This window comes from Misgurnus anguillicaudatus, chromosome 21, assembly GCF_027580225.2.
Source record: "Misgurnus anguillicaudatus chromosome 21, ASM2758022v2, whole genome shotgun sequence".
Classification (NCBI taxonomy): domain Eukaryota; kingdom Metazoa; phylum Chordata; class Actinopteri; order Cypriniformes; family Cobitidae; genus Misgurnus; species Misgurnus anguillicaudatus.
In genome coordinates this window covers 24,953,524-24,980,232 of record NC_073357.2, presented here as the reverse complement: position 1 = coordinate 24,980,232, position 26,709 = coordinate 24,953,524, and the positions used below count along the sequence as shown (strand labels likewise).

The following is a 26,709-nucleotide window of genomic DNA, read 5'->3' as shown; positions in this document are numbered from 1 at the left end:
TGACAGAAGTTCAATGACAAATGACCATCCCAGAGCTGAGCCCCTTCCACACATGGATAAATCAATGTCCGTCTTAATACCTGTATCTGCATACACCACTTGACTGTGGTGCACACAGTGACTTGACTTATTAAGCCTCCATTTCTCCATAAAATTTTTTTTTTTCTCTTCATTGTGCAAGGTCTTCTCAGTTGAAAGGTGTCGTTATCTAAAAATATAACCCCATTCACACACCATTTACTTTCCGGTCCCTGTGTGAACACAAACACGTATGTACCGTACTTTCCGGACTATAAGCCGCACCGGAGTATAAGCCGCATCATTCAAAAATGTGTCATCAAGATGAAATAACACATATAAGTCACAGTGGACTACACGTCGCGTTTATTTAGAAAATGATTTCACAAAATCCAAGCCGAAGAACAGACATTTAAATGCAGGATAGGCAGGAATTATCTAAAAAACTTTTTTACAAATTTGTTTAAACTGTCTTTATATACCAATACATAAGTAAAATGTAAGTACTCTGAAAAAGACAGTACAAAACTCAAGTATCTGTAGACCTCTCACGACTGTTTTAAACACAGCTCATTATTTCCATTCGGGACGAAACAAATGATTGGCTTGCTCTCTCGCGCAACCATGGCACCACCCCTGTTGCTATGGGATCTGCCCATACATGCGCACACCCGATTGATTTGAACGTGCATGAGGCACTCTAGTAAGAGCAAAAGTACGTACGGCAGAGAAAGTGCATTCAGAACTCACAGTACCTGCATATCCAGTCAGCAAAGGCAAACGCGGCAAAACAAGGAATAAACGAAGAAATCAAACGAGAGTAAATATCACGTTGCTTTTCCTCGAGTCGACGATGCGGTAGTGGTGTTGTCATCGGAGTGTAGTCCTCATCAGAGTCAACAATGCTTTCATCACGTAAACTCTTCCATGCAAAACACTGGCTTAATAGTGAGTACTAAAAGCCATCCTATTTGTTTATATTCATAGTGATAAAGTTAGGTGTATTATTACATGTGATTGTGACATGATGTTACTACATGCACCGCGCTCCTTCCTCTCCGCTCGTCTGAGGTAAATCCTTCTCCCAGCAGAGCCGGTCAACGTCACGCGTTCATGCGTTTTGGGGGCGTGGCTTTAGAAGAAACCCAGAAGGGAGGGGGTGGAGTGAATGGAAAAATTAGCTGTGTTAAAAACAGTGGTGAGAGGTCTACAGACACTCGATTTTTATACTCTCTTTTTCAGAGTACTTACATTTTACTTATGTATTGATATATAAAGACAGTTTAAACTAATTTGTAAAAAGTTTTTTTAGAAAATTCCTGCCTATCCTGCCTTTAATCTGGAAAGGCAAGTTATTCAACTAAACAATAGCAGACAGAACAGCAGCCTGAATCTGCGAATAAGCGTCTGTACGTTAAAAGTAATATTATCAATTTTTTAAAGAATAAACCATAGCATACAGAACTTACCTGGAATGTTGAATAGGCTAAATTAACCGTTCAAACCAACTAGCGTGAAGTTTGCATACACGTCATTCCACATTACACAATACATTGAATTACATAAATACAGGAGCAGCATATGGCAGACTCTCGCGGCTGTAGACAGTAATGTTGTCTCTTGCCTCATAAATGTCAAAATTTATTCCTACTGACTTACAAGGCGCACCTGCCAAGTTATGAAAAAAACACGGCTTATAGACCGAAAAATACGGTAGATGTTCTGGGATCGCTTCCGTAAAGAGGCCCTAGTAACATTGCCGCAACATTCTGTGTGAACAAAACGCAGAAACAATGCCATAAAGGGGCGTGCTGTCATGAGGACGCGCATGTCATTGCAGCCAGAAGTTATGGTTCAGCTCTTTGACACAGGAATTTAAACGCAGATCAACATTCACAACTAAACAAATGTCTGCAAACTGGACTGAATCCCGGACGCATTTTCCGTGCATTTTCCGTAATCCCTGTTTGAAAAGGGCTAAAGTTGCTCAGTTCCAAAGCATACTAAGCTCACTTCATAGGCAGCATTTTAAGGCGTTATATAATTCAGCAGAATGTGTTTCTTATTCCAAAGCGTCTTGCAGTGCATTACAAGATATGCCATTATCAGTAGTCGTGTTCCCTGGGGATCAAACCTGTGACCTTTGGCGCTGCTAACACAATGCTCTACCAGCTGAGCTACAGGAACACCATGTATGTTTCTTTTTAAGACTGATATGCTGTCCTATGAAATGGAAATGTTACTACATGTTATGTCAGTGTTGGTAGATGTAGTTTACTCACAGAGGTCCCTGCTGGGGCGTTCTGCTTTAAGAGAACTGAGTTGTGCTTAAGATTTGCTTATCACACGATGAAAGATAACATGAGAGAAAGCCAAAACAAGATTATCAAATAGATGAAAATAAGTGGAAGAGGACGAAAGACAAGGGGAGAGAGAGAGACAGAGAGAGAGAGAGAGAGAGAGAGAGAGAGAGAGGAGGAAATCTTTTCAATCCAACTTCCATTATCAGCAGCTCTTAATGTGGTGACATCAGCAGGCTGGCAGGCAAGTAAGATTTAAAGAGAGATTGCAGTGGCCGTGCACACATATCCACACACTTCATACACACACACCACCCACTCATCTTATACAACTGCTTAAAAGTCAAGATTGCAGTAGTACGCATCAAGTTTCACATTTCAATTTTGGGCTGCCAATATATAAAACACACTGACATTTGTTTACTGAATATAAATGGAGTTCATAATGAATTTTTGGAAGAAGCAAGAGCACAAACTCCCACACATTACAGTGATTAAGCTGTCACTTGCTTCAATCCATCTGCGTGAGGGTTCCCAAAATTCTCAATTATTGCATCTCCCATAGCGAGTCGAACCTGTCAGCTCGCTTCGAAATTACTCTTATAGATTATAAGAAACTTGAGTTTACAGTATGAAATGCATCATTGTCTAATTTTCAACGTAGATGACCAAGAATTTCTTCATTTGAGCCTTGGGAAAATAAGCCTTTGCACAAATGAATCCATATTTAAATCAGCTTATGATTCTGATGCGACAGGGTGCGTTGCCATTGGCTGTATAAGTGTGTCTGAATGCAGCACGGTAATTAGGAAGCAAGATAAGATCCTGGCTGCCAATCTTCTGCTATTCATCCCAAACCCACCATTTTGGCTCAACACTAGATGCATAGTCACTAGCTTAGAGCTAATAGTAATAATACTGATAAAGTTGCATCTAAACGTGCTGTAAGATTACTATTGATACAAGGCAAGTGATGATGAATGTGCCAATCTCACTGACTCTTTCCCGCAGACATACATTGATTGGGTATTGAACATATGAAGCTTTTTCAGTCTTGATATAATCAGTATCATCAGCATATTTAATGATGGTATCATAATTTTCTCATTATAATCAGAGACTGATTTAATATTTGGGTGAAAATGAGATCTACTCCATACTAATTAGTGGGGTAATGGGTGTCTGATTTGAAATATGAGGTTGATGGTAAAATGTTAAATTTTTAATTTTAATGAAGAAAAGGTTGGAATAAAATCTGATTTATAAAGCACGATGTATCATATCTGTGTATCTATAATTTCTAAACTCAATATTATTCTGTTTCTGCATGTGTGTCTGGAAAATGAGGGATAAGGCATTACACAAACACACATAATTGTGTCACTTTGACCACAATGCCATTTTCCCAGGTTTAACTTATGTACTGTAGTATCAAGATTCTCAGTGACTTACTGCAATGATTTAGACCTGGTAATGTATCATAGCTAGGCACCATTATTTTTATCCTCTACAAACTGTTATTCTTTATAGGAGGCAGATAAGCAATATAAGCCAAATACAAGGATGTAATACTGTGTTCAAGAGCACCTATTGTCCGATTCACAATTTTACATTTCCTTTGGTGTGTGTGTATTAGTACATGTTAACAATATGCGAAAGGTACAAACCCCAAGTAAACGATTTCCAACGTAGCAAGTTATTGTCTCCAACATAAATCTCTTTTCATGGACTACAACAAACACTCGGATTGTAGGCAACAGTTTACTTTCTGGGATTGGTGATGTAGACAAGACCAACATTATCATAATTCCTCCCGCTTCGACTCACAGCCTGTAAATGAACTCCTGTTAGAAACTGAATCTTTCAAACATGGTAATGAGCATCACATTTCCGGCTGACGTCAGAGGTATTCAGGCCAATCAGACACACAAACGCATTGTATTATATCAAATACACAAAATAATGTTTTTAGAAATGAAATAGGTGCACTTTAACGCATTTTAATACTGCAGTTTATTATAGTACATGGCTGTCTGATATCTGTTTGGTCAATCAGGCCATGTAAAAAAGTTGACCAATCATTCAGGCAACTTTTTTTGTAGCTACAGGCTACTTTTTTTGTGCTACCTAAATTTTAAACGTAATAATAATAAAATATTTTATCTTAAATCAATACCTTGTATGACAAGCAGCTCCTCGTCTGAGTTTTGATCACACTCTTAAAAAAATGCTGGGTTATTTTCAATCCAGCGTTGGGTCGCAAAGAAACAAAACCAGCCTGTTGGCTTGTAATTTAACCTTTGCTAGGTTGTTTCAACCCAAAGTGCTGAGTTCTATTAACCCATTGTTGGGTAAAATATGAACATTGTCTGGGTTAATTTAACCCAACGGCTGGGCTCGACACGTTTTGACTCAATGCTGGGTTAAAAATAGCGCACTATTTTTTAGAGTGCACCATGTCTGATTTTTATTGTAATAACTTTACATTACAACTCTACATAACTTATTATTTTATACATATTTTTTGAATGTACTCTTGTTTTTCTTCTTTGTCCTAACCTTATCTCTGTCTGTTTCAATCATTTCTGTCTTTATGTAGTTGCCAGGTCTTTCTTTATTTTTTTAACTCATTCCCCGCCAGCATTTTTGTGATTTTTACAAAAGTTTTACAAAGTATCTTCCAGGATTTTTTTCTAAAAATGTATAAACATACAAATATATCAAATGAAAGAACAGACCCTCTGCTTTCAAACAAACAATAAACAAACAAACAAAACGGGAAAAATATGTTTATCTATATTTTTTCTCTGCTTATAAACTCTTAAATATTGGTATTTTTCTTAAAAAATAAAAAAGAGCAGAAAGCTGAAATAATTGCATATATTGTGAAGAAATTTTGTTAGAGATCAGATTCAGAACGATTATCAAAACAGACACAGAGTTTAGAATTAGTAAATAATTTTTGCTTCACTTTTTAATAAATTGGGTAAGTGCCATCTAGTGGATAATCTCACTATTACAGATTAACATAAAAACTCATCAGGAACATGTTTTTTTAATGCAAATGTTTTCTCTTAATTGACGAGATAACTCGAGAGTTCACATTATTTTAACATTTCTCCATCTATTGGTTAGGACAGTAGGGGTTAGTGACACAAAACAGAAGTATAATATACGTGAGTACAGGAGTAAAAGGATCCGAAAATGTGATGGGACTCAAATTCAAATTTTATGTAATGATAGAGCACCGCCCACAAGACAATTGCGTTTCTAGCTCTTTTTCCCTTTGTGTCTCTTTGCTGTTTAATCAAGGCTGCCGTCATAACTCATCATTGTGAGCACTCTCAATGTCCTAAATGTTTCTTCTAGATAGCTTCTCAGACTTTGGTCCTGAACATTTCCAGAACATCTGTGTCAGTTTTATTCCTCCAAAGGCAAGGTTAAATGAAATGTAATTGAGAGCTCCACTAAGTGCTCTCCTGAGCCACGAGACAGCAACTTTTGAGCAATGCAGTTTTCCTCTGGGCACACTCATGTGTACACTCACAGAGAGATAAAGAGTCAGAGAGAATGGCAGAGACACATGGAGACACACAAGGAATATATCTCGGAACAGGCGAGTCTCCTTGCAGCAGTTTTGGAAGGTTGCCAGGCAACAGTGAACTGTGGCTGCCATTACTGGCCTTTCAGCAGCCACGGGACCCCGTACAGGCACCTTGATAGTTGAGGTTATCAGAACACAGACTGGCTCATACACACCACACATGTACAGTATATGTGCTTAGGCTAAGGGTTAACATGGATTTAGTGTTTAGCCACCATGAACACACCTGCAACCAGGACAAATCTAAAAAAGAGAAAGAGGGCTCTTTACACCTGTCACTAAAAGCTTCAACTGCATCTTGAAATAAATATGAGAACATCTCTTTCGTTATTTCTGCCTCTTTCTCTTTGTGTGTCATTTTAGTATTGTGCCTCAGCTTTTGTCATCTTTTATTTATTCCTCTTCTTTCTGAACTATTTCAGTTACATATTACGTCACTGTTACCATTATAGCACTACTGTCATTGCTTCACTGTTATCATTACATCATCACTGTTGCTTTTACATCACTATTGATTAGATTCTCCCACTTTGTGTACTGTACACACAATAACACATACTTTTTTATGATGGTGGAGACTATACTGTTTCTATTCTGAGCTAATGATATTTTCTATTCCCTAAGCCTAATCCATAAGTAACATGTTCCTCTAGCTCAAGTGGTTGGGAACACATACTAAAAAAAACAATGTGTATAGATCTAATGGACTGTAAGTTGCTTTGGATAAAAGCTTCTGCCAAATGTGTAAATGTTTCATAAAAACCTTTTTGCAATTTTACAAAACATTACTCATTTAAAGTTGTTGTTTTTTCTCAGGTAGTTGTAGTTGTATATAACATGCAGATTGTGTATCTTTATTTGTTTGTCTGTGGAAATGTAAGACAGTAAGTGGGCATAGCCACTGAGTTTTTAGGGTGCACTGGTGTGATTCGCTAGCCTGGCTAACACCAGACAAGTCTCATAGAGAATGACACATGGTCTGGGAACCATACGCTCATTTTCTCGTATTTGAGGCATGGATACGAATGCCCAGAGACATTTATTTGGCGCTACGAATGTCTATTAAATGCATCTGTACGTAGCTCATAGCCGATCGTTTCGATTATACCAGATGACGTATGTAGAGCGACAAAAATTCAAATGTAAACAACTTTTTTCGGGTACGTGTGCTCACAGCTGAAAGCTATGCAACTAAACCGGTAGCTGTATATTGATATTGAAAAGCAACACAATTTAGTGGCACTGTGACAACCACAGTACAGGCATAATGACAATATGATATCAGTAAATACCACTTACCATTTATAAGTTAATTGTAGTTTGTCGACGACGAAGCCTAGCAGGTTGGTCCTATAAAACTCTGTGGGAATCATGTCTTGCCATATCCAAACGCCAAAAGCTGCTCTTTTTTTAAATAAACTTGCATTTAAAACTACTTAGAAGACTATCTAAGACTGCATTGAAAAGTAACTTCACGTCAGCTGCCGTGTTGGATAAACAAAACTGCTTCAGTGTGTCGCATAGATGTCGTCATCGTCTTGCTGCCTCCTCCCTGTTCTGTGATTGGTTCCCTATTTCAGGGCCCAAATTGGTCCATAGTATCCATGCTAGACTTGCAGCATGAATAAATTTGCGCGCAAGGCAGCATGGGGAAACCCAGGCTAGTGATTCGCTGTTCCAGATGCAAAACACAAAATAACACCCAGGAACCAAACCCTACAAACAGTGCAGCTAAGAGAAGTGAAAAGAAGAGATGCAGATTAAAGAACGTTTTATTAATGTCCCCCTGCAGTGAACACATGAATGTGTTAGCATTTAGCCTAGCCCCATTCATTCCTAAGGTTCCAAACAGGGATGAATTTAGGAGCCACCAAACACTTCCATGTTTTTCCTATTTAAAGACTGTTACATGAGTAATTGCACGAGTAAGTATAGTGGAACGAAATAAAACGTGGCAATTTTTAATATAATAAAAAATGAGAACTATATTGTATGGCGAAAGAGCGTTAAGTTTGCAGCACTTCGACCTCGGGTGCAGTAATATTGGCGGAAGTTTGAGCGAGATGGGAAGTAGTCAGGAGTGATGATGTTACTGCACACCGAAGTTGAATTATGCATTGTGTGAAACTGAACTTAGCAGTTATGTTTCTGAAACTTATGAATGTAGCATCTATTTACATATATCTATGGTCCGAGGTGGATGAGGGAACTAATTTGCACATTTAATTCTATGGTACGAGTTGTGTGATTGTGAGGTGAGGACTAATTTGCATATTCATAGATCCGTGTACACTAAATGAGGCAATGATGTAGGTACATTCATGTTGTTTTAAAGCATAAAGAAATTACTGTCGGAGGAAAAACTATATATGATGCTTAAAGATGAGTTTGTAAGGGTTAATGTATAGGCAATGAAATAAGCCCTGACAGTGTAATCAGGACCCAATGTGAAGTGAAATGTCTTGTTTCACACTAAAAGGGCATTTTTCATGTTAAAAACTGGCTGCCTGTTACCCTGCTTATTACACGGCTATTTACCTCATAAGTAAGGTAAGGAATACTAAATACTGATTTAAAATATTTTATTAACTAATTTTAATGAATGAAGACCTTCCACAAGGAAACCCCGTTTACTTTAAGATAAGACATATCTGATTGGTTTAATCATTTGTAAATAAAATATCTTTTAATAACATATATTACATTTTTTGTGTAATATTAAACTGTACCTGGCAAAATGATTTGCAGCATCTGGGTTACCGTGTGTTGTTAGTTTTAAGCATTTGTTATCTGGGAATAACAAACCTGCAAATGTCACGACTGGCAAATCGGAATTAAGCATTTTAATGAGCCGTCTAAAATAAAATGATCGAATACAGGGGGATTTTTAAGAACAAAAGTTAAAGCTAAACTTTCTATGAAATAAAGAGCACACAAATCCACTCTCAGTGAATAAAACAAAATATTATATAGTTTCTCCTTCTCTTTATTATTTATCCCTGGCAGTCTATATGTACCCAAACCTTTTCTGTAGTGAACAGTCTATCCTCTAACCACATTAATTCTATACTGTCTAGCCCAATTGTATTGCATTTATTCTCCCTCAAAAGCATCTCTCTCTTTCTTTCACTAAAATGATAAGAGCACACTGTAAAATATTACCATTGAAATATGAGACAGTGAGGATTCTAATCTGTATTTATGCGCCATTTGTGTTTATAGTTGATCATTTTTAAATGTCAGCCATTTGCAAAATATTATGAAAGTTTAGTGAATTTCTAAAAGGCTCAACAGGAGTCCAGACGTTTTGTGTGTGAATACTTCCCCCCTCTCCGTCTCCCTTTTTCTTTTCTAGAATATTCCCAATAATGAAGAAAAACATTATGTCATTAATTTATAATGTATTGTATTAATTTATTTATAGCATGGGTGAGTTATGAATTAATGAGTCCACTCCTTCACATCCCAGAGTCAGTGAAATATCTGACTGCAGGCTTTTGACAGACCAGCTCAAAGGAATGACGAGAATTTAAAGGTATACAAAGATGTACAATTGTGAATGTATTCATGTAGTCTCAGCCTCAGACGTCACGACCACAGGCTGTTGGCTAAATGTCTGATGCATACGGCACACTTAACTGGTAGCACTTCAGCAGCTTCGACGTCATCCTCTAATTGGTTGAATAATACAGGATTTCCAGGAGATGTGCATGTCGTGCTCTTTAACGGTCCGCCTGGAAACAACACAAAGTCGAAAAGTATGCAAGGTTCACCACATAAAGTCTTTAAAAGACATCCAAGAGTTTTGCTTGACGCAATAAGTGGAATCTAAAATAGATACTTTAACGTATTTTCCATTGTTGTTTAACTTAAAGACACACTATGCAGTAATTTTACCTTAATATAGTTATTTAGGTGGTAAACAAAATCATATTAGGGCGAATCATCCTCCTGTTGAAGCTCGGGGAGGACGCCGCTAGAAAAACCAGCAGTGCAAGCTTGAGAGGAGCAACCCTGAGAGAGAGAATCACGACTTGCTTTACGGCAACAACGTCAAACACACACATTAGGCTTGTTCGAGTTCGTGCGACGCAGCTAGAACTGACAGACGGATGACGTCAAAGTGCTACGAGTGCGAGACGAAATTACACTTTGTATGATTTCTCGGATCATTCTCGCTGTACTTTGACGTCATCCGGCTGTCGGTTCTTGCAGCGCTGCATGAAGTCGAACAAGCCTATAAACAAGAACTGCACGTGCTAATTTGAGACGTGATACTCAACGAGGTAAAAGTAAAGAAAGCACGTTCGGAAGAGAGTAGGAAAAGGAAAAGAGAATCTGACCGCGTTAGGAACCGGACAAGAGTCCCACTCGGTCAGGTTTTTACTCGTTGACGTGAGCTTAAAGGCAGCACTGGATGGGATGCTGATCTGGTGATCTTGTTGATGGATTAGTAAGTAAATCTCTTATTTGTAAACTTGTTTGCGGTCTATGTTGTATGTTGTTGCACTTGCTTGTAGTATGTCATGCGATTATCATGACAACAGTTGTCAATATCTCACATAATTATCAGGACATTAATAAACCCTAGAGGTTGTAAATAGTGTAAACATGCACAATTTGCAAACTATTATGATAAATAGCAATAATCATGTATAGTGACATTATAACGACCAATGTTATGAAATAATGCAACGTACACAATTAACTTTGTCATGGCATTTTGTAATGTTTACATTACAATAAAAACCACAAATGAAATTATACAGTAAACATAGACTATACTGCCCTACAAAGGCAAAATACCTTAACTCGCTAACTGAGAAAAATTACTTTAAAGTTTAGACTTTTAAGTGACTTTGTCAGTTATTTTCATTTTGATCCACATGATAAAGGAGGTCTTGAATGTCCCAAAAATATCAATAATTAATTTTCGTCCAAAAACTAAGTTACTGCCTTTTGCCTTTGTAGGGTAGCATAGACTGTTTACTTGTGATTAGCTGCAATCATGTAAAAACATTATAAGCCAGCAAACGCGGTAGGCTACTTTATTATTATATGCCTACTCTACACTTGGAATAAACTTCTTATTATCCTATTACCATCATCTGTAGTTTAGTAGACTATGTAGTAGCTTAATATTTGTATGAAATTGTGAAACATTACCTGGTCATTATCTTCGGAGGTGTACAGAATGAGGGTGGGAAATTACGACAGTTGCAAGTATTCCCCAGCGACTCTAAGGGTTTGACAAAAAACGGAAAATGCATAGAGTGCCTTTAAGAGACATCCGCGAATAAATTATTTACTTGTACATCGGTCTGTTATTATGGAGAAATTTCTTCACCACTAAACACTACGGCACAAAGTGAAACGTGGCTGGTTGCTTTGTCTTTCATTCAAAGCGGCTGTGGTTCCAAGACCGTCAGTATGAAGTCTCTGGCTATGCGAGACTATTGGATTACCTACTAAACAATGACTCAATCCCACAAAACCTATTCAGAATTTTAAGAAATTATATTGAACTTAATGCAATTTAAAGGGGCAATAAGTAGGATTTACCCCCAACTAGTGGTGGAATTGTATTTTGCATTCAAACGAACATTGCTCTCTAGCGCCTCCCCTTTCCAAATGCGTGTTGCAACTACGGTAGCCGTTATGTAATCGCTGATCTCCTTGTCCGTTGCAGCTGGTTCACGTGTTCTGAATGTAAGCGTGTTTTGGAAACGCGTTGGTAGGCTAGTGCTTTTTGTCCCTCTCTGCTATTATAGTTTATCAATACGGCGGAACCCGTTCAATGTAAGTAAAGAGGAGAAATTCTAAGCTTACAAAGAAAAGTCAGATAACTGGCAGAGGTCATTTGACACCAACGAGGACATATTTATGAATAAAGACATTGATTTTAGAAAATTTTGACAATTTGTATTAAATTTTGCATATCACGCCAATTCTCAATGCTGAAATGGTTCTCGATTCAGACTTTTGACAGACTTCACATAACTAACTAGTCACAATCTCTCTTTTTGACTTCCTGCCAGCTCACTTTGTGCAGATCCTTCCATATTTACCCAAAACTGATGACTATTATCCTCTACCGTAGTCTCGTATTCACTGCCCTCTTTGTTTCGTGCTTATCGACGCACACAGCTTGTTTTCAGACAGATTTTTCGAGTTTTTCTACATTCGGCACAAACTGCCAATTTGAAATGAATTGTAGTTTATCATATCATTTGCATTTTTTTAATTATGCTCCAAGGCAAGAAAACCAAAAAAGGGAATAATCAGAAAAAGAGTCAGTTGAGTATTTGAGTGGCTGTTGGCCTGAGTGCCGTAAGAGGATGAAATGTGCGGTGCTGCTGCAGGAGGAAACACAGCGTGGGATCACAGGAAGTCAGGCAGTAACTGAAGCATGATCGTCAGGGAGGTGGTCACACAGGGTCAGTCTGTCGCAACGCTGCAAACATTTGTGACAGTAATGCGCAAAAGTTCAGAGAAGTTCGAGAAAGACAGTCATGATGTTAATAGACATATTTATAGTTTAGCCGCCATCTGTTAAGCACAAAGGAGCTTGGATGTTAATTGTTAATAATTAGCCATCCACAGTTCCACCCCCGAAGTTCTCTGATTTTCAAGCAAATTAATTTTTATTTTTTATTTAATTCATAAAATATGTGAATCCAGCCTTAATGATTCTTGGCAAAGATTTGCAACTGATCGCACACAGTCTATGACCAGTCGGCTCATAAATGTTAACAAGACAAATGTGGAAACTGCAAGGGGCATCACAGGACGGGCTTAGTGGAGGCGCAGGGCACCAGCATGAGCTGAAGTACTCATTTTGAAACAATGGGAATGATACACTCACATACACACATCACTTCGACAGCAAGCACATCTGTTCAAGCCTGGCAGATTGTGCTTAATTAAGAGTAGATTTTTATCTGCAGTGCTTTGTGTGTGCGCGTGTGTGTAAATGAATGTTGCCTTTGCTCTGTTATAAAGCTCTGATACCACACAGACCGTGGCTGCCCCACTGGCATTTAGGGCACCTGTGAAAATGTGTGTGTATGGGCGACTTTGTGTGTTGATGTGTGTTCCATCATGCAGCTGAGCTACAAATGCCCGTTGTCACCCCTATTTCACCCCCCATTACCTTAGGCAGGAGGGCCAGTAGACTGTGTGAGGGCACCACAAATGAGAGTAAATGGAAGAGCCAGAGAGAGAGAGAACTAAACATAAAAAAGAGAAAGGAGAAGAAAAAGATTTCATTCATTATTTTGGTTCCAATCCGGGTGACGTTCCAACAGAACAATTAAACAGATCTGTACACAAATTTATGTCCTTGTGTCAAGTAAACAGTTTCTACAGCAGTCTCGTGCATCCCCTCCATCTGGGATTGTGTGTATGTGTGTGCGACTGTGTGGCTTTCTCAGTCTTGTCCCAGTTAGCACAGTGGGAATCACAGCAGATAACTGTGAGCAACCAAACGCAAAGTTAAACCACTTACACACAGCATATCATCACAAAGCTATTCAAATATGGCAATGCTGTGCGTTCACACCGCCACCGGCGAGAGCGTCAAAGTGGCCGGAAGTCATTTATTTTCCATGAGAGCCGACGGCGAGTTCCGGCAAGCACCGGCACGGCACATCTTGGACGATGTGAGCGTCGAGGAGAGTTGAAATCAGCTCAACTTGATGGTAATGAGCTTTGACGCGGATAGCCGGCAACCAATCGGAAGGTGGAAACCTCCGTTTGGGAGGATTCCAAGGAAAGTATTCGAGGGTTAAAGCGTCCACTACACTTTATCTATAGCGTTTTTTGACGCTTTTGTCGGTGGCGGTGTGAAAGTACAGTTAGTGGCAGGCACCAAAAGTGGTCCAAAGATAAAACTATGTGTGTGTTGTACTTATTTATTTATTTAACATTTTTATTATTCAGCTGTGTATATTCTTTATAATATTCTCTTTTATCTATACTGTAGTTACTGGTTTAGTAAAAGAGTAATAGTTTAGATTAGTAGAAAAAAGTTTCCTTATCAGTAAATTCTAACATTCATATTAATAGATTAAAGGGATAGCTCACCCAAAAATGAAAATTCTGTCATCATTTACCCACTTTCATGTTGTTACAAACCTGTATTAATTTCTTTGTTTTGATGAACACAAGACAAGATATTTTAAGGAATGTTTGTAACCAAACCGTTCATGAGCCCCATTCACTTCCATAGTATTATTTTTTCCTACTATGGAAGTGAATGGGGCTTATGATTGGTCTGGTTACAAACATTCCTCAAAATATCTTCCTTCGTGTTCATCAGAAAAAATAAATGTAGGTTCGTAACAACATGAGAGTGAAACATTTTAAGGATTTTCATTTTGGGGTGTAAGGAACTTGTGTTGTGTTTTGTACTTTTATTTTGACACCCTGTTCTGACTTTTATTTTGATATCATGTCATGCCATGCTTCTCACTTCCCACTTCCTGTGTTTTTGTATTTAACCGGTAATATCTGTTCACTCCCCGCGGAGTATTGTATGTATGTATGTTAGCCTACCTACACTGTAAGCCCATACAGGTTGATTGAACCTAAAAAAATTATGGAAACTCGTTGCCCTAAAAAAGTTGATTTTGCCTGGTTGAAATAACTATTAATTTTAAGTTTAATGTACTTAATGTTTTAATTTCTTCCAATGCACTCTTAACCCAGATTAGATGACATTACTAGAAATGTGTGAGGAAACCTGTTGCATATAACTTTAGTTTTTAACACTTTATATTACTTTTGATGTTATAAATGGTATTATAACAAAAATTAATGACTGACTTTAAGTCAATCATTGAATAAATGTGATTCTCCACAGAAACACACAAAAAATGTGTTTTGACATACATTGTAAGTACAGTGGAGAGAAATACAATAAAATGTTTTGAACAGGGTTCATGTACGGAAACACTGATCACCTGAACGGTGACTTCACAAAATTATCATTTACAACAAAACAACATCAATAATATAAGAGCTTGAACTTATATGACATTTTATTAACAAATATTTGAATAGAGAAAGTTCTTATCAGTTTTTAATTTGTGAAAAAGCAAAAAATAATCTAAATAGTCAGGCGCAACGGATTATGGGTATTCCTCACAACATGAACTAATAATTTTAAGTTCAGTTTCGTTTTAGTTTAATAGATTTTGTAAGGTTAACTAAACTTTTTAAGCTTTGGCTTCAAAACTGAAAATATTAATGATTTTTCCTTGATTGTTTGAGTAAAGACAATTTCTGGGTTAACAGTGTAGCGTTCTACCTGTTATCCTGTATCTTGTTCTGTGTTTGCCTGTTTTTGACCCGTGCCTGTTGTTTTGGATATTGTTTGTTTGCTGCCCGCCCTGACCTATTGCCTGATATTTGGATTACTCTTTTGGATTGTCCTAATTGGATTTGTTTGCCTGTCCTTTTTGGATTTTTTACAATAAACCTTCTTTGCACATGGATTCTATCTCTCCTTTGCTTTGTTTAAAGCAGCCCACGTTACATGGGGTAAACTATCCCTTTAAATATCCAAGCCAGTGTTTTGTATTGTACTGCATTAAATAAAGTTGCCATTTTATATATAACCATTTTAACTCGTACACTTATGAACATTTACATGCATTTGGCAGACGCTTTTATCCGAAGTGACTTACAGGGCATTACAAGGTACACATTTTTTAATCAGCATGTGTGTTCTCTGGGTCAAACCCATGACCTTTTGCGCTGCTGACGCAATGCTTTACCCACTGAGCTATACAGGAGCACATGGTCAGCCAAATCTTGTGCAACACAGTTGGCAAGCATGGCAGGAGACAGAGTAGCATCTGTTCATAGAAAATCTTGGGCAGGTCTGTCCGTTTCATTTTGAATTGAAGTTTTAGCACTGAAAATTTAGTGCACCTTTTTACTGACCCTGTCTTAATAATTCAAATCCAGCCGTATAGAAATGGATCCACAAATGTCGAGTGTCAGAATTAGCATAATTCAACTTTTTATGATGATATCTCAAATAATTGGTTGTGCTGTACTGCAAATGCAAATGATCTCTTTAAACCCATTACAGAAAATGTCACTTAAGGTCTTGAATGCAGTTCAACAGTTCACGTACACACACACACACACACACACACACACACACACACACACACACACACACACACACACACACACACACACACACACACACACACATACACACACACACACACACACACACACACACACACACACACACACACTGCAACGCAGAAGCTAATCAGAGAAGTGGACCTTGGCACTCATTTTATTTTTGCTGAGGATTCTTTTATAGGCAATTTTACAGAGTTATTTAAACAGTGACTGCAGTGGGTTCACACACACACTTCACCGGGATAATGTGTCTGACAGAGCCAAGAAATAACAATAATGAAGATAAATCTAAAGCTGAAGATGTTTTGGGGGGTGAAATCTTAGTAATGACCGTGGCTTTTTTTAATGGCTCATAAAGCTAAGGCCAAAAACAATTTAACTTTGTTATTTGTATTTTAGGCCATCAGACATGCTCAGTAAGAAGTCGTATGGTAGTAAATTTGCCTGCTCTGAGCAATCTATAAGGTGGCGAAACAAATCTTAAAAGCCACAGATAATCTCATTTCCTTTGATGTGACACATTCGCTAGGTCTATTTTGTTGTTATTTCTGGAGTAATCCAAATATCTTTAAAGAGCACATATTTAATTGCTAAAAAACAAAGTTTTTTGTGTATTTGGTATAATACAATGTGTTTGTGTGGTTTATGGTTTAAAAAACACATTATTTTCCACATACCGTACATTTTTTGTAGCTCCAGATTTTACTCACTTCTTGAAACGCACAGATTTGAAAAGCTCTGTGTCCCTGATTGACCAGCAAATCTGTACATTGTGATTGGCCTGAATACCTCTGACGTCAGCTGGAAAATGATGCCCCTTAACATGTTTGAAAGATTCGCTCACAATGCAATGCTAACAAGAGTTGTGAGTCCGAAGCAGGAGGAATAATAATAATGTTGGCCTTGTCCACATCACCAATCCCAGGAAGTAAACTGTTGCCTACAATCCGTGTGTTTGTTGAAGTCCAAGAAAAGAGATTTACAAAGTAAACGATAACTCACATCATCATTTACTTTGGGGTTTGTACCTTTTGCATATTGTTAACATGTACTTATACACACTTACACACCTAAGGAAATGTAAAATCGTGAATCGGACCGTAGTTGCCCTTTAACCTAATTGTTTTTTTAACTGCATGCTAACACAACCCTAGCAGTGTAACGGTTGCAACAATGGTATACTTTATATTCATTTAAACACGGAAAAGAATAAGACTTTCAAACTTTAATGTGCACGTTTGGCATCTGTGCAGTGCAGTTGGTATGCTGGGTACAGCTGTAAGCTTGTATAGTTTGCAAATAACTACAGATTTATGATGTCTATTTGTGGTCGATGTAATAGACTGTAACAGCTTTTCTTACATTGAATTCACTCCAAAAGTGGAAACATCTGTCTATAATGCCACACTAAAACTCTGTGATTGTGTAATTTTGTACAAGTACTCTGTGTATTGTATTGAAAATCGCCCAACCACAGTTTTGTGGCCGTGCCTTTTTAGGGCCAGGTTTGTCTGACAGGGAAACATTATATGGTCTGTGTGAACAGAATTTCTCATAAGTTGGAAAAAATGAATATAATAGATTTGTTTGTGAATATCTATTGTACACTGCAAAAAAATGACTTTTTTACTTAGTATTTTTGTCTTGTTTTGATACAAATATCTAAAAATGATTTTCTTTATGAACAAAATGACCTACAAAATGATCACATTTTTAGACAAAATTATAAAATTTAAGTGATATTGTGCTAAAACAAGGAAAAATATTGCCAATGAAGTGAGATAATTTTTCTTGAATTAAGAAAAAGTAAACTTATTTCAAGATTTTTTTTCTTACCCCATTGACAGATTTATTTGCTTGTTTAAAGCACAAATTTAATAGCCTGACGTTGTCATACTCAATTCTAGTCAGAATTTAAGTCTGATACCGCTCCATTGAGCTAAAATTATGAGGCGTGTCTCAACCGAAAAATGCCTCTGCACTCAATTGGATAGACATACGACCAATCAGAGCAACGGAGTGTGTGATGTTGAAATGGCGTCTTTAGCAGCCTGACCGAACTGCTAGTAATTTCGCTACAATGACACTAACATCATTGTAATTATACTAAGTCTGAGTTAGCGAAGGTACATCAACACCTACTATGTTTACAACATTTCATTTATATCACAACATTAAGTATTTACTAAGTCATACAGTAAGACTTTCTCTTACCATTTGTACGTTAGGTGAACTTCATCCACGACGATAGCTATACGTTGGCTTGAAAAATATCGGAGCCTAGCATGTCCCTCCACTTATTCAGCAGTCACGATTCCAGGCTTCCGAAAAGAAGCTGGCAACGACCGCTAATTATATCCATCTCGTCGTGCACGTCGAGTTGCATCGCCGTGATACCCATTTCAGTTGCTTCTTTAACTTTGTCCTCCATAGCAAGGACGGCGAAAACATAAACAAATGCCTTGATCGCGTTTCTCTGTTCCTCTTTTTAAATCAATGCTCTGTCGATATCTTTTAGAAAAGACTCAATGTCAGAATCCACACATCTGAATTCACCAGCGGCTCTTTGGTGACGTGGTTGATACGTTACTGTTGATCATCTGTCCATCATCGTATAAAGCCCGCCCTCACAATTTGATTCGTCGGGCGGTTTTGGTATTCGCATAGTAGCTCCTCAACGGTGAGTCCCCAGACCGATCTTCCCCCGTTTTTCAAATTGTGGTGGGCGGGGCTAAGATCGGCTGGCACCCAGGCTACAAATTTAATAAAAGGGACACTCAACTTTTTTTGAAAATATGCTCATTTTCCAGCTCCCCTATTTAAACATGTGATTTTTACCTTTTTGGAATCCATTCAGGTGATCTCCGGGTCTAGCGGTACCACTTTTAGCATAGCTTAGCACAATCCATTGAATCTGATTAGACCATTAGCATCTCGTTCAAAAGAACCGAAGAGTTTTGATATTTTTCCTATTTAAAACTTGACTCTTCTGTAGTTACATTGTGTACTAAGACCGACAGAAAATTAAAAGTTGTGATTTTCTAGGCAGATATAACTCTCATTCTGGCGTAATAATCGAGGAATTTGCTGCCGTAACATGGAAACATAATCCCCTGCCGTTGAAGGTTACTAAGGGGACTATTTTGGGCTGCTGCATAATATCATTTGCGGCTCCTGCAAGAAAATACATCTTGATTTAAGAATTTTTAGATATTTGAACTGAAAACAAAACAAAAGTACTAAGATTTTTTGCACTGTACTTGCTTAAGTGTTAAAGGGATAGTTTGCTCCAAAAATGTACTCCCCCTCAAGTTGTTCTAAACCTGTATGTTTCTTTGTTTTGCTGAACACAAAGGAAGATATTAGTTATCAAGTAGAAATCAGAAGCACCATTGACTTCCATTGTATGAAATAAAAATGTTATGGAAGTCAACAGTGCTTTAAAACTATTTGGTTACAAACATTTCTCAAAATATCTTCCTTTGTGTTCAGCAGAAAAAGGAAATTAGTACAACATGAAGGTAAGTAAATAATGACAGAATTTTTACTTTTCTTTAAGTGCCTCAAACAAAATGCAAGATACTAAGTTTTTACGCTAACCTGGTAAACTTTGATCATTTCAGAGTTATGGTATTAACCTTTTGCATCTTTTGAAAAAAAATTGGTTCCTGGTGGACTGAAAAAATATGTATTAAACGTAAAACACATAATCACACAAAAAAGTTGTCTGAAGTAGGCCAATCAGGTTAGAGCTTACTAGTTAAAGAACGTGCTTTCCGTTCTCAGTGTGCATCACGCATCAGACAGTAAGTTCACAGCCTGTGGACAATCCGTGGACACAAGGCTGAGGACAGGGGGGTATATGGGGGTGTTACAGCTGCCACTCTGTCAGGTATGACAGTAACAAGACACATAACTCCCCACAAGCGTAATGTAACCTGTCTGGTCTCACAGCAACCCGAAAATGTCAGACAGCACTTTATATATCATTCAGGACGTGTCATGATAAGTGTTGACCTATCATCATGGTGGGGGTGCAGGTGGACTTCAATGCAAGGTTCATGGCAAGATGTGTGTTAAAGGACCTTCATATGTCCCCATGTATTATATATGAATATATGAATATGTTATTGTGTGTGTGTGTGTTTGTGTGTGCGTGTGTGTGCATACTTTGATCATGAGACTTTGTGGTGACTTGGAAGCAGATGAAACAGACAGAGTTTTTCTGAACAAGGTCTCTCTCTCTCTCTCTCTCTCTCTCTCTCTCTCTCTCTCTCTCTCTCTTTCTCTCATAACATTGCTGTTATTTATTCTATAGTGGTCTCACTTACGATGCTCCATTTTATTACAATTATAGAAAGTCATACACTTTTCATTAACAAATCTATCTACAAAATCTCTTACCATCTTTTTTTGCCTTTCTTCCATTTTCTTCTCTCCTCCTCTGCAGGTTTCCTCAGTACAGGAGACCAGTCGGCTAAAGGGAACTATGGCCTGTTGGATCAAATCCAAGCCCTGCGATGGCTGAATGAGAATATTGGGCACTTTGGCGGCGACCCTGAGCGGATCACTATCTTTGGCTCTGGGGCTGGAGCAACTTGTGTCAACCTGCTCATCCTATCACACCACTCTGAGGGTAAGCGTGTGTATGTGTGTGCGTACTGCGAGGGCCAAGTTTCTGTAAACAGTCTCACAATTGTGGTTTTCATTTTTATCAGTCCTCACTAAAGCATAATGCCAAATCTTGACTTCCAACTCAATAATATGAGCAGATCTATGTGACATTTAGGGATGGTTTCCCGGACAGGGTTTATCCCAGTCCCAGACTAAAATGCATGTTTGAGCTGCCTTTATTTAAAAACACCTCATACTGACATATCTTAACATATATCAGTGCCATTGTTTTGTCATAAGATGTTTTTTGTAAGGTTTGTTTGTAAAAACTATTTAAATGTCCTAATATGGCCTAGTATGGCCTAGTCCTGGATTAATCTATTCTAAACCCTGTCCGGGAAATCGCTCCATAGGCAATAGACAGGGTTCCCACGGTTTCTTGAAATCTTTGAAAGTTTGTGAATCCGGGGGGAAAAAATTCAAGGCCCTGGGAAGTGTTTGAAAATATACATACAAAGATACAGATCATTGAATGTGCTTGAATCTATTTTATGCAAGAACTTTTCTGGAAAAGTCCATATTATTCCCTGTGTAGTGTAGGATAATATCATACAAATTCTAGACTTTTTAAGCACACGTGCTAAACTGTTCGCTTTAAATGCTTATATCTTCTGTATGCGAATGTTGATTCATACCAAAATGCTTTTTTGCATAGTTGTGTTTAACACAACGTCTTGGGTTACGTATGTAACTGTTGTTCCCTGAGAAGGGAACGAGACGCTGCGTATCCCTTGTCATACTTCCTGCGTCCCTGTAACGTCGTCTTTGGCAATATTTCAGATAGCGATATACTTCCTGGCTCCCGCATCACCGTCTTTGACGTTAAGCCTCACCATTGGTTGAATTTGATATACACATTCAGACACACTTACCACCAAAGGTGTCTGAATGTGTCACAAGGGAACCGTAACAATGTATCTTAAAAGGTAACACAATGTAATCTTGCTCTCACTTGAAATGTGTCCCCACATTTTTATTACTTGAATTTGAGGGTATTGGACCTGGAAAGTCCTTGAATGGTCCTTGAATTTGAAGTTAACTAAGGTGTGGGAACCCTGCATAGATATCATTAGGTTGGCAATAGAATCCTAAGAAACATCCACACTTATACAAGCCTGTGTATGTGCGTGTGTGATTTACCGCTTTAACAGACTAAAACCTTCTCTACACAGACGTCTTGTCTTGTTGTTAAAGCAACACTATGTAACATTGGCTCACTGTTCCCCTATATAGTTGATTGAAGCACAATTGTCTTTTACCAGTGTCGTAAATACTGTCATTGTATAAGTCTCCCCGTGGGCAGGGAAATACACATAAATTTGTTGACTAAGCTGCTGGAACCGATGAATGCAGAAACATGCTGGGTATGGCCGGGCCTTACAGAGTGTGGCTGTAGCCGCTAGGAGGCCCCTCAGGTTAGAATTTGTCCAGTAAAGAGTTGCTCTACCACTGAAATAACTTTGTTTTAAAGGACAAGTTCGGTATTTTACACTTGGGGCCCTGTTTTCAGATTGTTTGTGATGAAATGGAGGGGTTTTGACTGAAGTTTGGACGTGTGGTGCTGGCCAGAGAATTTTCGGGTGTTTGTTGTATCACCTTCCACCTTTACAATGGGTGTATAGGTGCACAGGAACAATCCTTCCTAAAATGCATTAAACTTTCGTTTACAAAGATGTGAAACTCACCGAGTGGTCAGGGGTGTTCACTGATATGCTCACACAAAAATCGCTGCAAAAGATGCCCTCCAACAGCTGTTTTACCATTCGTTGTAAACTTGTGGACCACACGCATCACACGTGTACATTCTTCCGTTGAGAGCTTGAATAGTAGACACTCCAGCCCAGTTGGTGGCGGTAATCCACCTTTGCCAATTGCAAGAATACAAACAAAGTTTCTAGCGCGGAGTAATACCGTACCTCACAGCACATCTAATACAAGTCAATGGAGTTGAACAAAAACTACAATAAAACCTGTTGGAATGGGTATTTTGCAGCGATTTTTGTGTGAGCATATCAGTGAACACCCCTGACCACTCGGTGAGTTTCACGTCTTTGTAAACGAAAGTTTAATGCATTTTAGGAAGGATTGTTCCAGTGCACCTATACAGCCATTACAGTGGTAGGAGGTGATACAACAAACACCCGAAAATTCTCGGGCCAGCATCATATGTCCAAATTTCAGTCAAAACGGTTCTATTTCATCATAAACAATCTGAAAACAGGGCTTTAAGTGTAAAATACCGAACTTGTCCTTTAAGGTCGAAAAATTACATAGTGTTGCTTTAATGGTGTAGGTGTTTGTGTTATTCCCTCAAAGTGTCGTCCAAACCCTTGTATCTTAACTCTGTTCTCTGCATTCCTCGTCAAAAAAGTCCACCTTCACCCCCACCATCTTCATCATCACTGTCATCTCCTCACCTAACATCAATCCTGCATCCCTCAGCTGTCAGTCATGCCAGGTAAGCCATAACAACCACTACCCCTGAAGAGACACCTATCATGTATATGGGTAAGAAAATAAGGTTGTGTTTTATGAATAAAGCGATGAGGTAATTTTATTGATGAGAAGCAAAAACAGTAGACTAGTTGATAGATGGGTGCATGTTACGTGTGGTTATAATAACAGACAGCTTAACTGTGTGTGTGCATGTGTGTGTGTGTGTGTGTGTGTGTGTGTGTGTGTGTGTGTGCGTGAGTGTGTTACGATTGTTAAAGGGAAAAGCGCAGGCGTGTTAGCAGAGACAATGCTACAATAGCTACATATTGATTTCTCTGGGAGCAGTAACATGTTTTCAATAATTAAAAAGACAGAGAGGGCAGACCAAGAAAAAGAAGAGCCCTCTGGTAATGTCTGTCTATTCTTCACTGGAGAGTAAACACTTTGTAAAGTGCTTGTAAGAGAAAGAATACAAGAGAGAGAGAAAAGCTTCATTTGGGGTGGAGCGAGACTCTGTGTCAATTAAAGCTGGAGTTAACAACATATTAGCTTTATAATATAGAAAGAAATGTTGTTTTGCATGGATGTGTGGCTCTTTGTTGTATTAATAAAATCTCATATTCTTTTCATCTCTTCTTTGTCTTTGTATTGATGCAATGCCAGCTTTGTATTAAGTTGGAATTGAGATAAATGCTCTCATAAATTCATTATTCTTACAAACATCTCAATTATCTAATAGTTAATAATAAAAAATATTTTGTGTATGTATAACACAGTCATCGGTTTGCTTCTGCTCTCTTCCAACCCAGGCCTATTTCAGAGAGCTATTGCTCAGAGCGGCTCAGCCATCTCTAGCTGGTCCATTAATTACCAGCCCTTGAAGTACACCAAGATTTTGGCACGTAAAGTGGGATGCACATACGGCGAGACGGCAGACCTGGTGGACTGTCTCCGCAGGAAAAACTTCCGAGAGCTGGTGGATCAGGACATCCAGCCGGCTCGCTACCATATTGCATTTGGACCTGTTGTGGATGGAGATGTTGTGCCAGATGACCCTGAGATCTTGATGCAGCAGGTGATCATGAGATTACAATTAATTAGGTTGTTAATAGGTTCAAATTTTAGCCATCTAGTCTTTCAAGGATTTTTCAAGGTAATTCCCCATTAATCCATAAAGCCTAGATTTAGGTTTAAACAATGGCCAGTAAACCACCATAACTGGTAGTAACAAAAAAAATTTAATCTCAAGACATTTAAAGCAGATGATTTTAAATTAAATAAATCCTTAGAAAAAGCAAAGATGTTCCATAACATGGTCACCATTACAATAAATGTTATTACCGTATATACCCGAATATAAGACAACCCTGAATATAAGACAACCCCCCATTTTTCAGACTTATTTTTGGGAAAAAGTAGATTTTGTGGAAAAAATCTGGTTTTCAACAGAAAATAATTTTATTTGAAAATTCTATGATACTTCATTGGAAAAACATTTTAACACCATTCATTAAATATTTGGAATAATTTGTCACAAAATAAAGTGCACTCTGTCTATGAATAAGTTCACAAATGAATGAATGAGTGACAAAAATGAATAACCTTCTCACAAAAATGCAATAATTATGTAGGCCCATGTAACTGTGGTACTGTGAAGATAGATAGAAAATAACCATCTGCTTTAAATCAAACACATCTAACCTTTCGCGTTGGCGCCCCCTACTGTTTTCCCGTGACTTTGTCTATATCGCGAATATAAGACGACCCCCCCCCATTTTCAGTCTATTTTTAGTACAAAAACCTTGTCTTTTATTCGGGTATATACGGTATATGGTAGACATAGTCTACACTTAAAGGGACAGTACACAGAAAAATGAAAATTCTGTCATCATATACTTAACCTCAACTTTTTTGTTCAGCTAAATATAAATGAAAATATTTTGAAGAATGTTAATAATCAAACAGAGTAGGGGCACTTTCAACGTGATCTCACAAAGGGGGATATCATTTTTCCGTGGCATTCTCACGGATTGGTAACTCAACTGCTTTTTCCTATTTTCAAACCATTGTGATGTTTGTGTTAGTATGTAACTTTAAGTTTATACTATTTTTTCTGATTTATTCTTTTATATTTTCTAAACAATTGTCGCCTGGTGTTGGGGTTAGAGTTGGGTTTAGTTAAGGATGTCATTTTATGTAAATCTAACCCTAAACCGAAGCGACAGTGGTAAGAAAATAGGACAAAACAGTTGAGTAACCAATCCGTGAGAATGCCACAGAAAAAGACAGTCCGTGGCAGGACTACGGAAAAATGCGGAGATCCGTGAGAATGCCACTGAAAAATGAGCAAAAAATTCCGGGACTATCCCACGGAAATTCGTGAGATCTGCCCTGCGTTCCAGTTCGTTTTTTTATGAACTTCCCTCACTAACTTCCCTCAGTCACGTTACTCGGATGTACGTCATTGCTTACGTTGTACGAGTGCCCACTACTGCTAGAACACTTGAAGTGGGTTCAAATGGATCGCCCTAAGCCCTTGATCACATGGAAAGTGGAGACCGCCCCCTCCATGTGCAAAGCGCGAGTTGCTGAAGTGACGTCACAATCGTGTTGCATTGTGGGATATGAAGCTGCATGAAGTGTACATATGAAGCAGACTTGCTCCCTCAGTCAAAATCGAGGGAACGAGGGTCTGTCCATACAAACTTCCCTCGTCCACTTGACAAAGTGGAACGCACTTCAAAATGGCGACAGGGATTCCCCCGAGGGGAAGTGCTTAGGGAAGTTTGCGAGTGTGTGTCTAAAACTGGAGTGGAACGCACCCCAGGTTTGCACTATTCACTTCTATAGTATTATTTTTCCCTACTATGGAAGTCAATGGTGCCCTAGATCTGCTTGGTAACAGACATTCTTTAAAATATCTTTATTTGTTGAACAAAGAAATTCATACAAGTTTGAAACAACTTGAGGGTGAGTAAAAACTATCTGTTTAACTGTCAAATTGAACCATGGGTCGGAGTTGGTAAATAAATACATTCCTTTTTCCACTAGGGGGAGTTCTTGAACTACGACCTTCTTATTGGTGTAAACCAAGGTGAGGGGCTTAAGTTTGTGGATGATGGTGGCACTGAGAGTGAGGAAGGAATTTCAGCAGCAGCTTTTGACTACACCATCTCCAACTTTGTAGACAACCTCTATGGATACCCTGAAGGTGAGATCTTCAATCCCAGAAAATCATTTTAAGTAAAAGTATTTTTGTTGAAAACATACCTACTGGATTGTGTCACAATATAATTTATATAATAGTTTATAAATACAGTATAACATAATGTCATTTTAAAATATGTTAGATTTTCAAGCTTTATCACAATTAGATTTATGTGTCCCAGGTAGAAATTTGAAAACAAGTCCATTGTCTGCTTATTTAAGTGCTATTTTCACGTTTTTCCACAAGAGGGCGACAAAAGCCAAGTTATGGCATTATCACTCTACTGAAAAATCCAGCTAAGACCA

The 26,709-nt window shown here is 38.2% G+C and overlaps 1 protein-coding gene across 5 annotated transcripts in view; it reads left to right on the top strand.

The window, feature by feature from the left end:
* Positions 1–26,709, top strand: part of LOC129439776 (neuroligin-2) — a 220,043-nt gene that overhangs the window by 185,397 nt on the left and 7,937 nt on the right. For all 5 annotated transcript variants that reach the window (XM_055198608.2, XM_055198601.2, XM_055198594.2 and 2 more), the window contains 3 exons: positions 20,537–20,722; positions 24,006–24,271; positions 26,248–26,407. In XM_055198608.2, coding sequence (XP_055054583.1) covers positions 20,537–20,722; positions 24,006–24,271; positions 26,248–26,407 — 612 coding nt within the window. The remainder of the gene's footprint in view (positions 1–20,536; positions 20,723–24,005; positions 24,272–26,247; positions 26,408–26,709) is intronic.